This window comes from Oncorhynchus mykiss, chromosome 7, assembly GCF_013265735.2.
Source record: "Oncorhynchus mykiss isolate Arlee chromosome 7, USDA_OmykA_1.1, whole genome shotgun sequence".
NCBI lineage: Eukaryota > Metazoa > Chordata > Actinopteri > Salmoniformes > Salmonidae > Oncorhynchus > Oncorhynchus mykiss.
In genome coordinates, this window is record NC_048571.1 from 46,802,443 (window position 1) to 46,816,566 (window position 14,124).

Genomic DNA, 14,124 nt, shown 5'->3' on the forward strand with positions numbered 1-14,124 from the left:
CATCAAGGATGAATAACCGAAACAGGATTCTCCTGAGCTCAATTTCGAATCTCATAGCAAAGGGTCTGAATAGTTATGTAAATAAGGCATAGTATTTATTTTATACATTTGCAAAAATTTCGAAAAAACAGTTTTCACTTTCTCATTATTGGGTGTGATGAAATGAAATGATGATGAATGAAACTGGCTCTCATGAGGGCTGCCGCAGGAAAGGAAAACCCAGAGTTACCTCTGCTGCAGAGGATACGTTCATTAGAGTTAACTGCACCTCAGAAATTGCAGCCCAAATAAATGTTTCATAGAGTTCAAGTAACAGATATCAACATCAACTGTTCAGATGAGACTGCGTGAATCAGACCTTCATGGTCGAATTGCTGCAATGAAACCACTACTAACAGACACTAATAAGAAGAAGAGACTAGCTTGGGCCAAGAAACACAAGCAATGGACATTAGTCCGGTGGAAATTTGTCCTTCGGTCTGATGAGTCCAAATTTGACATTTTTGGTTCCAACCGCCGTGTCTTTGTGAGACGCGGTAGGTGAATGAATGAAGCACGGAGGAGGAGGTGTGATGGTGTATAGGGCAAGCTCCCCAAATACAGGTGTGTCAAGCTTGTAGTGTCATGCCAAAGAAGACTCAAAGCTGTAATTGCTGCCAAAGGTCCTTCAACAAAGTATTGAGTAAAGGGTCTGAATACTTATTTATGTGATATTTAAGTTTTTTTATTTGTAATAAATTTGCAAACATTTATAAAAACCTGTTTTTGCTCTGTCATTATTTGGTATTGTGTGTAGATTGATGAGGGGAAAAAACAATGTAATACATTTTAGAATTAGGCTGTAGCATAACAAAATTCATAATTTTTTCTGAATGCACTGTATATCGTCCAGACATGTGCACATCTTACAGTTTAAGCCTACTAGGCTATTTACAATTAACGTCCATGAAAATATGTTGTCATTGCTGGGGACATACTGTAAGTGTGTATGCTGTGTGGCCACTAGGCAGACAGGCACGCTCATTTCATAAAAATAGAGGACTCATCTTTATATCCGTGCCATAGAGCCCCACCGTAGAGGTGTCATAATACCCATAAAACCAAACAGGGAAATGGTCCAATCGTTTCTCCACCATTCATTTTTCCCCATAGTGAATTTTTTGAAACTCTTTAAAATAAGGGCTGTGTTTCATATGGGCTTACCCTGGTGTGACATTTTGATAACCATGTAAATCTCCCTCGGACAAGGTTGACTTTTATCAATATATTCGGCTCTATTTACTCTCAGATTCAAAAATGATAATTGGCATCAAAGTGGACATCAACAAGACTACAAATCCCTGCAAGCTCCTGCATGTTTTCTCTATCTGACACCTTTGCTAAACAGGTTTTGTGTCAATTTAAAACTTGCGCAAGACAGTTCACAGACTTGTGAATTTAAAGAAATGTTAATTTATTCATTACTACATGTAGCTAACATTAGAAGCTACAATCCGCAATATTAAAGCTGATCTACCCACTAAAAAATAAATAAAAATATAAAAATTGATAGTTAATCTAGAGAATCTTACCTTTGCCTCAATTCGGCAGGCTCGTCCAGATCATCATCATTAGCAGCTAATTAGCATTTCATTTTTGGGGGGTAAATACAAATCAAATACAGGCAAATATATTGATAAAAGTCACCTTATCCTAGAGAGATTTACACGGTTATCAGAACGTCACGCCAGGGTAAGCCTACACGAAACACATCCCTTATTTTAAGTGTTTCTAAAATCCCTTATGGGAGAAATGAATGGTGGAAAACAGATTGGAACCATTTCCTTGTTTGACCGCTAGGTTTATGGGTATTATGACTCATACTGTGGTACTCTATTATAGCATCTGTGACAGCATGGGCAGTGCTACTGAGGCTACCACCCATAGGAATCCTCACTCAGTTGACTACTTTGACTACTTTAAAATTGTGGAAGCCCTCAATGGCAATGTTCATGCTAAAACGGTTATATCCATGATGAGTACTTACACTATAGAGCTGAGACATAGAGAATGACAGCAGGGATCAGGGCTTCGTTCTGTAAGTTTTTTACAATCTGGAACATTCAATTGAATTGAAAAGATGCTGTACTGAACGATCAGTTAAAACACGGTGAGGTTGTGGGTTGGGAAACGCTGTCAGAATGGCCACTGCTCTTTAAATACGTCACTCATTGCTTCAAGCCATACCTTGCCACACCCATCAAACTGGAGCAAACATACCTCATTATGGTCAATAACTTTTTGTGGAACAAAAAAAAACAGTTTAGTACAAACTGTTCCACACCGTAGTAAACATTCAAGCGATCTTAAATCACCTCTGGTCTCTGTTCCCGTGGCCATGAGGAGCTCAACGTGACACCTTGGTGCAGCCGGAAACAACAAACCGATCTACAGCATCAAGACTCATCCCTCTGCAGGTGCACGTGCACACGCAAATGGGTAGTGTGTGGACACCATGTCAATTCTGAGCCTATTGGCACATGCAAGAATACAGATCAGCGTGGAGAAAATAAAACAGGCAATGTGCCACCAAATAATTACTCCCACGTGGCATTAGGTGTTTTATTATTGTCTGTTATGTAATAGCCTACATACATTATTGACTGTACTATTAGGTTGGGTGGTTTAGTTTATTGGGGATTTTTGTCATGGCCATAGGCCTACGTGTATATAGGCTTTATCTAAACCTACAATTGAAAACCTACTGAACATAATAGTGTAAACAAAACATAGATTTTTATTTTCACACTCACACAAATTGAATAGGAGGCTACACCAGAATGGAAATGTGTGTTCCTCCCTGCAAATTGCTTTCTGTGGATGTTTTCTCAATTGTAATAACATTTAGCCATAGAAGGTCTGACCTACTTTCCTTACATTTAAAAAAAAGAATAAGTTCAAAAAATATATAGTATTTTTGTTCGCTCAGTCAGTCACAATAAAGGCCTAGTTCACATATTTGTATTTATTTGTTATTTATTTGTATTTCTAATTATCAAGGGGTGCCTCAGCACCCCTACTTCCTGTGGCTATGCACTTTCCAATTCCCCACTGTCCTATAATAAGTTATAAACCTTCCTAATATAGAGTTGCACCCCCTTTTGCCCTCAGAACAGACTTAATTGGTCGGGGCATGGACTCTACAAGGTCGAAAGCGTTCCAGACCAATGTTGACTCCAATGCTTCACAGTGTTTTGACAAGTCGGATGGATGTCCTTTGGGTGGTGGACCATTCGTGATACACACGGAAACTGTTGAGCATTAAAAAAAACAGCAGCATTGCAGTTCTTGACACACAAACCACCTACTACCTACCATACCCTGTTCAAAGGCACTTAAATATGTTGTCTTGCCCATTCACCCTCTGAGTGGTGCACATAAACAATCATTGTCTCAATTCTCTCAAGGCTTAAAAATCCTTCTTTAACCTGTCTCCTCCGTTTCATCTACACTGATTGAAATGGATTTAAAGTGACATCAATAAGGGATCAAAGCTTTAACCTGGATTTACCTGGTCAGCATATGTAATGGGAAGAGGAACCTTGGTCCTAATGTTTTGTACACTTAGTGTATAGGCCTATGTCATTATTCTGCATATGGAAGTTGTACATGAAAGTACAGTTGGCAGAATGTACAACATGCCAGTAGCCTTCATAAAGAACAAATCGATTGGGCTTTAATGTGTATGGAAGGAATTCTGCCCTACTCTCTATCTAGTAAACATGGTCGACTTGCACGTTCTGCCTCGAGTTGTTTTAAAGTCTCGTGGCGTAGCTGTAGCATGGTGGTACACGTGACACCACAGCCAATGATGCATAAACCCAGCCCGCTAGAATAAGAGGGAGGGCTATTCTCGTGCAGATCGCACAGAAAGGGGATGGGTTGGAAGCGCCGTCCAACACGTGAGGCTCATGTGACAGAGGTAGGTCAGCTATCCAACCGAGAGACTGTCTCGTCACAGGGTTTATTTAACACGTAGACCAAACCACCCCTCTCTCACACATTTATCAGGGAGTAGAGCTTCTAAACCATTGCTGTGCTTGGATCTCAGAGTGACACCATCACATTGACAGTCTGCAAAGCAATAGCCTGTTGAAAGATTATTCTTTATAGAAAAAGTGTTAACTATTGAATAGAAGAACATAACAATAATAGCAAGAAGAAGAAGAAAAATATATCTTTCTTAAATTACAATATTTGCTGACTATTGAAATAGACCTGAAGAAGCCTATTTTTAGGGTTGAATTTTTTGAAGACCAATATTTGGATTTAATAAAGACGCAACATGGAGAGGATTACAAGTGCACAACCTCCTCCTTGTATGGCAAAACACCAGTTGCTGGAGATGGCAGACATGCAAGGGTAAGTCCCCAGAACCAGCTGGTAATTTATGCACTATAACATTGCAAAACAACCTGGTATTGTTGTGTAAATAAATAAATAACTTTAAGCATGATTTCTTATCAATATTTTATTCTCATTGTCCTATAGAATGGATTTCCCAATGTACGTGTACAAACCCCGACGGGGTTTGAAGCGCGGGGAAGACAGTAAGGTATGCTACAGTTCTTTACTTTAAACATTTTGTTCATTTAGTTTAAAACAACATGTTCATATTTGGTAGTATATTCGTTCTTATTCCATATTGAATATATGTTACACATTGACTTACAAATGTATGCATGTTTTCCCCGCAGGAGTCATACAAGTTACCCCACCGATTGATTGAGAAGAAAAGACGTGACAGAATCAATGAATGCATTGCCCAACTGAAGGATTTATTGCCTGAACATCTCAAACTTGCAGTGAGTACCACATTCATGTGTACAGACTATGTAATAGCAATGCAAAAGGTCTAGCGCCACCTGGTTCACGTTTGCTTTGTTTGGTCAAATCATTGCCTTGATTAAGTCTGACATTTAATTCAAACATTTTGCCTGATATGACAAAGGAAAGTTATTATTCGATTTTTTTTCTTCTCATAATTATCTCCCACTATGAAATCGGGACGGGACTGTGGATCTGTCTCCGTCCGTTCGATCGTACGTTAAACGCGATATCTTAGACATCACGGGGCCGATGTTGACTAAACGCGGGTGAATTATGCTCTTTGCCATAGAGTTCGGTCATTTACAAAATTACACTGATTGATTGGCCCAAGGCGGGAGCTATAGTAATTAACTGAAATCTGCATCATGTGTGGGGGATGACGTGTTTACTGTTGCCTTTTGTAAATTAGTTTTATTATTATTATTATTATTATATCAATAATTGTTCATATTATCATACCTCAAAGTTTGGCTAATTATAATTAATTCATTTAACTGCCTACACATATTGACACAAAGCCTTTAAAAACAATACATATTACATAAATAATACATTGATCAACTATGCTTTTAAGTTATATTTATTGCATTGTGTTTGAATGTTGGTGTGTGCGGATTCCCTGCCTTCCCCTCTGTGGTGGTTTGTCCTTTGTTCAGCTGCTGAAAGTGTTACATAAGAAAGATCAACATGCTTATGGAAGGTTTTCCTGTTTTAGACTCTGGGCCATTTGGAGAAAGCTGTGGTGTTGGAACTCACCCTGAAGCATGTGAAAGCCCTGAGCACTCTCCTGGATCAGCAGCAGCAGAAAATCATTGCATTACAGAATGGCATGCAAATCAGTAAGTTTGACACCGTGAGACACACTGTTTCATTTTATTATGGGCTACACCTTATTCCCCCCGATCAATAGTATTATTTGTTATTGACATACCATCGAGACGTGGTTTCATTGCCAAAACTGTAGTATTATTGAATATATCTGATATGACTTTGTTTCTCACAGGTGACCAGAGCAGTGTTAGCTCAGAGAACAGTGAGGAGATGTTCCGCCTTGGTTTCCACGTCTGTGCTAAGGAGGTCCTCCAGTACCTGGCTAACCAGGAGAGCAGCAAAGACCACCTGATCCCCTCCCACATGATCAGCCATCTCCAGAAAGTAGCATCAGAGGTGCTCCAGGGTCCACCCAGGCCCCAGCCAGAAGAGTCTACCCACAAACCCGTCGAGAGCATGGAAAAGCCTGCTGGTCATCCGCCTAAGGGCAACGAGGGTAACGCCAAGAACTTTGTGTCTGTCATTCAAAGGACATACCCCCACGGACATGGGGAGCAGAGTGGCAGTGACACAGACACTGACAGTGGCTATGGAGGGGAACACGAGAAACGGGACCCCAAAGGCCAACGCACAAGCTGCTACGGCAAGGAGGGGGAGCTCAAGTATGATGTCGCTGAGCGGATGGCAGGAGGTGGCATCAAGCAGGAGGGTGATGAGCCCCAGATCAAGAGGTTAAGAGCTGACTCCTCAGAGGATGAGTCTTCCTCTGGACAGGTGGTCAGCAGCCACGGAAGCTACATGAGCTTCTCCCAACACCAGACCCCACTCTGCATGCCCTTCTACCTCATCCCCCAAATGGCTGCAGCATGGCCCATGCTGGAGAAGTGCTGGTACCAAGGGGGCATGCCCCTTTTGTACCCAGGCTTGAGTGGCTCTGTAGCCAGCTTGTCTCCAGAGAAACTACCCCAAAACCTGGTAATGTCGCCCAGGCCAGGTTCCCCGGCACACCACCAGACACCTATGGATTCACCAGCTCTCTTCCAAGCTTTAAAGCAAGTCCCCCCCATGAACTTGGAATCCAAAGACTGATACACTTTTGTTGTTTGCACCCTGCTCTATGAATATTTGGTGTTGAATGAATTGCCTGCTGGAAGGCATCCAGGGAATGGGAAAACAAAGACAAGAGCACCAGCAAGCAGCTGTTTCACCCCTCAGCCCACATTCTCCCTTTGAGAGCAAACAGCAACTGTTACACACAAACACAGTAGCCACCGCCCTCCAAGCTAGCACCCATACACTGAGAGGAGCCTTGGAGCCAGTCAGCACTGAAGCTCAGTCCCTTTAGAGGCTCAAATATGACATGTTGCAAAGTTCTGAGTAACTGTAAAGAGATGGTCTACACAAGGACATGACAAAAGTGTTTGAGGGTGAGACTTACCGTGGGGATGGTTTCTCTGCACTTCTGTTTAATCTCAGAGTTAAACCCAGAATGTGATGCGCAGACAGCACAGCCCCCAGCCATTTGGACCTGCCCTTTGCACACATCAGTCTGTAATGAATGTAAGAATTGTAACGAAACCCCTGTAGATGCTGCTTGAGTTTCTACGTGTTGTAAACCTGTCACTGGAGGATGAAACTGAAACTGCAACAGACCGTCCTTTAGACTAGAATGCTACCAAATATGTCTCTGGTTTATGTTGACCAGGGTAGTCACAAAATCCATTGCTCCCTCTTCACCCACCAAGTGTACCTTGCAGCTAAATTGATTTTTATTCTTTAAACAAGTCAGGATGGTGTCACCGGACCTGATCTGCGTCACTCATGATGTAAATACAGAAGTGATTTTAGTTTTGAGTTTGTAACTCACTACCATTCGTGCAAGTAGTTCTTGTGAGGTGATGATGTCTTGTACTTATTTTGTTTATACTACTTGTACATATCTATTTTTGATACATGACCTACAGAGTGTATTTTCATTGTGACTAGACGGAGAGAGTTTTAGCTGCCCATTTTGCTCTATGCCAAGAGAATGTGTACATAGCATTGTGCTAAGACCTGATTTGCATCATGCTCATTATTAATTTCCTGTCTGGTAAAATTCTGTCCTGATCTAAGTTTATGCTGTTGCCTTTACTTGTTCATAGCAGACAACAATTATGGCGGATGTCTAACTGTATTTGTATTAATTATTGAGTCTGTGGCAAAGAGAGGAGAGTGAATGTAACGTTAAAGCAAAATGTTAGTTTTATATGGAACGAGGTACTTGGATTTGTATTTTAGGATCTAACAGATGGTTGCTTGTTGTACATATTTTGTCTAGTACTGTTGACATACATTTTTAAAGATATTAATAAAGATTTTTTTTCCCATGTGGAAATAAGTGTTTGGGTCGGAATCTTGGTAGAACACTTTAGCATGTTGCACAGCAAAGCAACCCAAACTGGCTTCTCATCCAGTGGCGGTCAGCGCCAATAAGATGAGGGAGGACAATTAAAACATGTTTTAATTAGCGTGGCCTTTTCTATTACAGCATATTGGATAACTGTTATTCATACTCCATTCACTGTTCAATGTAACATTGATAGATCCAGGCTACATGATACTAGAATTTTCCCTATTTCCCATCAGGAAGTTGCTACAATCTAACCCATGAATGGAAGTTTACAACGTAGTTGCACACAGGTCGAAATACAAATTTAAGGTGATAGACAGTGGCACATTCAATACCGCATTGCATAGTCTTACCTGCATTTAGCTCATCTAGGGTGTAATCATTTGTCTAACAGTTGCAAATGAGAGTTTCTATTGGACAAATTCAGGTATGTTTATCCCTGTTTCGTTCCGTTTGCTCCCATTTAAGTAACGTTTTTCAATAGAATCGGTGGAATGAATTCACCACTGATCACACGTTAACAATGTTCACTTTCATAGCAGCCACGTTGTATTCCTTCTCGCATCTATGCGCTCTCCTCCTCTCACCTTTTCCCTTTCGCTTGTGGAATTTAATGCATTAGCTGTATGTGACCAGGTGAACAAGCCTTTCCAAAACAAACCATAACCACTACACACAGCCTACATCATTGTCACCATAATAGCTAAAGTTACGTCATAGTCAACATAGCTAATAGAACAAACACGTTAGTAAACCCAATACAATCATGCAGTAATGTTAGTGTACAGTCAGTAAGCAGTTCAGTAAGCAGTTTAGCAGCTACACCAGTGGATCCCGGTGGCAATAAATTAATAAAATCAAAAGCTTACCTTGACTTGGAAGAGTTCCAGCGTTTGTGTTGGTTAGTCAATCAATTAAATGTATATATAAAGCCCTTCTTACATCAGCTGATGTCACAAAGTGCTGTACAGAAATCCAGCCTAAAACCCCAAACAGCAAGCAATGCAAGTGTAGAAGCACAGTAGCTAGGAAAAACTCCCTAGAAAGGCCAGAACCTAGGAAGAAACCTAGAGAGGAACCAGGCTATGAGGGGTGGTCAGTCCTCTTCTGGCTGTGCCCGGGTGGAGATTGTAACAGAATATGGCCAATATGTTCAAATGTTCATAGATGACCACCAGCAGGGTCAAATAATAATAATCACAGTGGTTGTCGAGGGTGCAACATGTCAGCACCTCAGAATTAAATGTCAGTTGGCTTTTCTTAACCGATCATTCAGAGTATCTCTCCCGCTCCTGCTGTCTCTAGAGAGTTGAAAACAGCAGGTCTGGGACATGTAGCATGAACAGGTCAAGGTTCCATAGCCGCAGGCAGAACAGTTGGAACTGGAGCAGAAGCAGAAGCACGGCCAGGTGGACTGGGGACGTGAACGTTTAAAAAATACTAAATATCTCTCGCTCTCTCTTGCTTCTCCTTCATTTTTTAAGAAATTAATTTGTTAAAAACTGTTAAACTACTGTCTTTCTCTGTCTTTGAGTCAACTACTCACCACATTTTATGCACTGCAATACTAGCTAGCTGTAGCTTATCCTTTCAGTACTAGATCATTCTCTGATCCTTTGATGTGGAAGTTGTCATAATTTTGTATTTAAGGCAATTTACCCAGAAGAGTACGGAAGCTAGCTGTCCTCCGGCTACAACATGGTGCTACCCTAAAGAGTGCTGTTGAAGCTACTGTAGACCTTCATTGCAAAACAGTGTGTTTTAATAAATTATTTGGTGATGTGAATATATTTAGTGTAGTTTTATCTAAAAAGGATAACCTTTTTAATGTTATACTATTTTTGTTTTTATGAAATTCACTGAGGAGGATGGTCCTTCCCTTCCACCTCTGAGGAGCCTCCACTGTTCTCAACATAACAACACATCCATACATAACAGTAGCTCACCCATAAGGCAGCAGTGCCAGTATAGACCTAAATGAAGAGGACATGAATTCAAGCAGTTTGCTGTAAACAACTAAACAGTATCATGTTCCAAACACAAACTACTTTTTTATTAAGAGATGCAATATCAGACACATAGGGGATTATATTATGACTACCTGACATTTTTTAAACATGTGGATTGATTGATAGATTGATAGACAAAATAGTGGATTGATGGTCTTCATCATATTAGACATGTGTAGGCTAATATTCAATAATATTTTGGAGTGATTGTAAGTTTTATCAGTTACAGTGAAAGTTCCCTGATAACATTTTATATAGCCTATTCATCAGAAAATAAGAGCCAACCAACAGAACCAATAGGCCTATACTTATTGTAGGCATTTACCTCACAAATCCTGTAGCCTGCAGTTTTTTAAAATCACATCTTGTCTTATCATTGGGTGAATGATAATGGCAAGAATAATCAACATTTTTAAATGAAAATATTTGGTAGAATGTATATATATATTTTTTAAACTCTTATTCAGCTGGGTATACAAAGGTTAGCCCATGTGTTGGAAAAAAATAATGTCCAAGTCAAGAAAACTTACTAGCAGCCTGCAGCACTTGCCACCACTGGTACTTGCGGCAGGTTCTCTTTTTTTAAAGCTTATGTCAGATACTCCAGTGAGTGTAAATAGCGAGTACCTCCAGAACCCCAGGTTTAAAGCCTACCCCTGATCTATATGAATGTTTTTACCCATTATAGGCTGTTGTCTATTAGAATTGTTGTCGAACTGCATTGGCAGCATGACCTTACAGTGCACATATACTGAAGTTGTTCATCTGAATTGTGAAATAGGCTACCTGTTTAACTTACAAGTCCAAAAATGGATGTAGCAATTAAGATATCGCTTTAAAACTGTGTAGGTCTAAGTGCATATATTGCCTAATAGGCTAATGTCAGTATTTTTGTCTTATAATACCACATAGGATTGGGAAAAATTCCCTTGAAAGCCCCTCGAACTAGGAATTACTAGTGCGAAACTCATCTATCATCCTCAGCTCTGACTTCTCCCACATGATGACCTCCGAAGTCACCTACTAAACAAATTACCTCAATAACAGCATTTTCATCAGTTAAATGCAACAACAAAACATTATTTCAAAGCATTTGAATGTATCCAACTGATATTTACTACATCACAACTTGAAATTACCACATTATGAACACAGCATTAGAGCCTCTCGTTTAATTAGGCTACTGTCTGACCAACCAGGTTAAGGGTAGTGTGGATGATTGTTTTCATTTTGTTGAAGTATTATAAGACAAATTATCCACACTACACTGGCCCTGGCTGGTCAGACAGTAGCCTACCCCTGAGAATTTCAAAGCATTCACATACCTGAACCTTGAAGTCAGATAAAAAATATATATGAATCACTGTAATGGTGCGCCATCTTCTGGGGAAAAATAAGACCTAAGTGTAATATTGTCTGAGTCTCAATAGTATAAGAAGTAAAAATGTAGATTGAGACCTCTGAGGTAGATATTATTGAGATGCAGACATTATGGTCATATGACAGCTCGTAGCCTACTTCCCGTTGACAGACTTTTTGCATGTCGAACTGAACAGCTGTCTGGAGTTAGATAGAACACAGTAGCTATCTACCTAGCAACCATAGAATTTACTAGTCTTGCAGCTATATAGAAGGGACCTTTGCCTCCTTTGATTTGCTGAGGGAAACTTACTGTATCATCTTCCCAGAAGTAACTTTTTCAGATACCTACAGATTAGAGACTATGTTAGAAAACATCTTCCTACATTTGGAAATGCTAAACCTTCAATGTTTGACAGATGCATTAAAATGTGCCACCTCAGGCAAACTGATATCCCATCTATATGACACTTTTCAGATGCCATTAAGGAAAAATGGGAGGAAGAGCTAGGCACTGACATTTCTGAAGCAGATTGGGAAGATAGCTTGCAGTACATCCACACCTGCTCAATTAACTCCAGACATTGTCTTATACAATTCAAGATCTTACACAGATTACAAATCAAAAACTAAACTACATTGGATATTTCCTGATACATCCCCTATGTGGGATAGAGGTCATGCTGGAGAGGGTACACTACCCCACTGCTTTGCCCTATGATTTAACCTGTATGGTTATTGGTGTGGAATTTTAGGATCCTCTCTGAAGTTCTGGAGACTGTACAGTTTTTCTCAGTCGCTTTGGTGCATTTCTTAGATCAAAAGTGCAATTCTTGATACTACTTGTACGAATTCCAAATCATCTAGTCACTTGTGCACATCATTAAAGCAATGTCTTATTCCTTTGAACAAATTGCAATTGATAATGTACAAGTGTCAGCTTTTTTCCACATTATCAATTGCTCATGTCATGTTGATCAGAATATAGTAGATGGTTCTCTGTTGAATAGTCTTACCCCTCAAAACATCTAGGCATTAGTTCCTTGCATAAGCCATTACATGCTAAATTGTTTAACTATTTGTCATAAACTGTCAAGCATAGTTTTACACATTTCTATTAGACCTTTTGAACAAAAACATGAATTGATGAATCGTGCAGGTGAAATTGACCCTCACTTGTGAAGGAATGTAAAGTGTTAGTTCAACCAACAATCAACCAGTTGTCTAAATTGCTCAAAGGTGCATCTCATGAAGAATCAATTGGCAAGCATACTGTATATAGACAGACCACAACACAGAGTTGCAATTTTCCAATAATGGATGGATCAGGAAACGCTCAAATGCTCATATAATTCCTCCCACCTTATTCACCATTCCTTAACCCAATTGAGGAGTTATTTTCAGCATGGAGGTGGAAGGTGTACGATCGTCAGCCACACACACAGATGACCCTGCTGGCTGCAATGGATGCAGCATGTGAGGACATCACAGTAGACGCCTGCAGAGGATGGATAAGGGATTCCAAAAGATTCTTTCCACGTTGCGTTGGAAGGGAAAATATCCGGTGTGATGTGGATGAGAATATGTGGGCCAACAGACAGGAACGTCAGGAACGTCTGAGGGCAAAGTTGTGCCTTAGGGGTGGTTTCCTGTGTTTCTTTCTAATTTAGTTTTTTTTCTTTTGTGCCCCTTGGGTTGTCCAGTCTCTTTCAATCAATAACCCACATACAGTAATATGTAAATATTACTGTTGAAATTGATATATGCCATAGAAGTGCAGCCTTGTGGATTTTCAATACAGTAACTGTCATCCAAACTGTAGCCTAAGTTTACATCAGGTAATACTGTCAAAGTACACAGTTACATTGACCACATGCCTAAACATTTTGACGACCTTGTTCGTGAACAATGACTCAATGACTTATCATTCTGATGACACTGACATGATCATTGGCATGAATATTTACTTTTGAGAGATGTACTAAGGATTTTTAGTGACTGACTAGCTTTAGAAACATATCTATTGTATATTGCAGTTTGTACAAATTGTTCTGAGAAATGCACTTATTATTTTGCACATGTTAGGGATGATGTGAAAAATGCACCAAAGTGACTGAGAAAAACTGTAATTGACCCAGACTCGCTTCTGCAGTAGTAATGGTAGTCACTGGTTATATTTGAAAAATTAGGGAGATAGAAAGAATGGTTGATTAATAGATAGATATGATAGCCTGAACAGCCTGAACAACGGTTCAAGAGTTACTTTTACTGTTGGTCGGTTATTATATGCTAATTTGAATTGTTATAGTTTATAAAGTTTTGAAAATGCTAAAGTTGTTTTAATGTTTGTAGCTGTAATGGTTAAAGAGTAGCTTGGGATTTTAACAAAGCACATTTGAGAACAAGGCTACCTAAATTCTATCAGCAAATTGATTGCAGTACTCACGGGGGTAAACACTCGATCACTGCTACTCTAACTTCCGCGATGCATACAAAGCCCTCCCCTGCCCTCCCTTTGGCAAATCCGACCATGACACCATCTTGCTTCTACCGTCTAATAGGCAGAAACTCAAACAGGATGTACGAGTGACTAGAACCGTTCAACGCTGGTCTGACCAATCGGAATCCAAGCTTCAAGATTGTTTTGATCACGCGGACTAGGATATGTTCCGGTCAGCCTCAGAGAACAACATCGATCTACACGCTGACTCAGTGAGTGAGCTT

At 40.0% G+C, this 14,124-nt stretch overlaps 1 protein-coding gene across 1 annotated transcript; it reads left to right on the plus strand.

Annotated features, from left to right (window-relative positions):
* Window positions 1-4,004: 4,004 nt before the first annotated feature.
* Window positions 4,005-8,020, plus strand: bhlhe40 (basic helix-loop-helix family, member e40). Its single transcript, XM_021609470.2, has 5 exons — window positions 4,005-4,401; window positions 4,531-4,594; window positions 4,737-4,844; window positions 5,585-5,708; window positions 5,873-8,020. The coding sequence occupies exons 1-5, from the start codon at window positions 4,325-4,327 to the stop codon at window positions 6,727-6,729; spliced, it is 1,230 nt and encodes a 409-aa protein (XP_021465145.1). The 5' UTR covers window positions 4,005-4,324; the 3' UTR covers window positions 6,730-8,020.
* The last annotated feature ends 6,104 nt before the right edge of the window (window positions 8,021-14,124 follow it).

Coding starts and splice junctions, on each gene's coding strand:
- bhlhe40 (XM_021609470.2), top strand. CDS start 4,325: ATGGAGAGGATTACAAGTGCACAACCTCCTCCTTGTATGGCAAAACAC. Junction 4,595..4,736: donor AGCGCGGGGAAGACAGTAAG/GTATGCTACAGT, acceptor TTTTCCCCGCAG/GAGTCATACAAGTTACCCCA. Junction 5,709..5,872: donor ACAGAATGGCATGCAAATCA/GTAAGTTTGACA, acceptor TGTTTCTCACAG/GTGACCAGAGCAGTGTTAGC.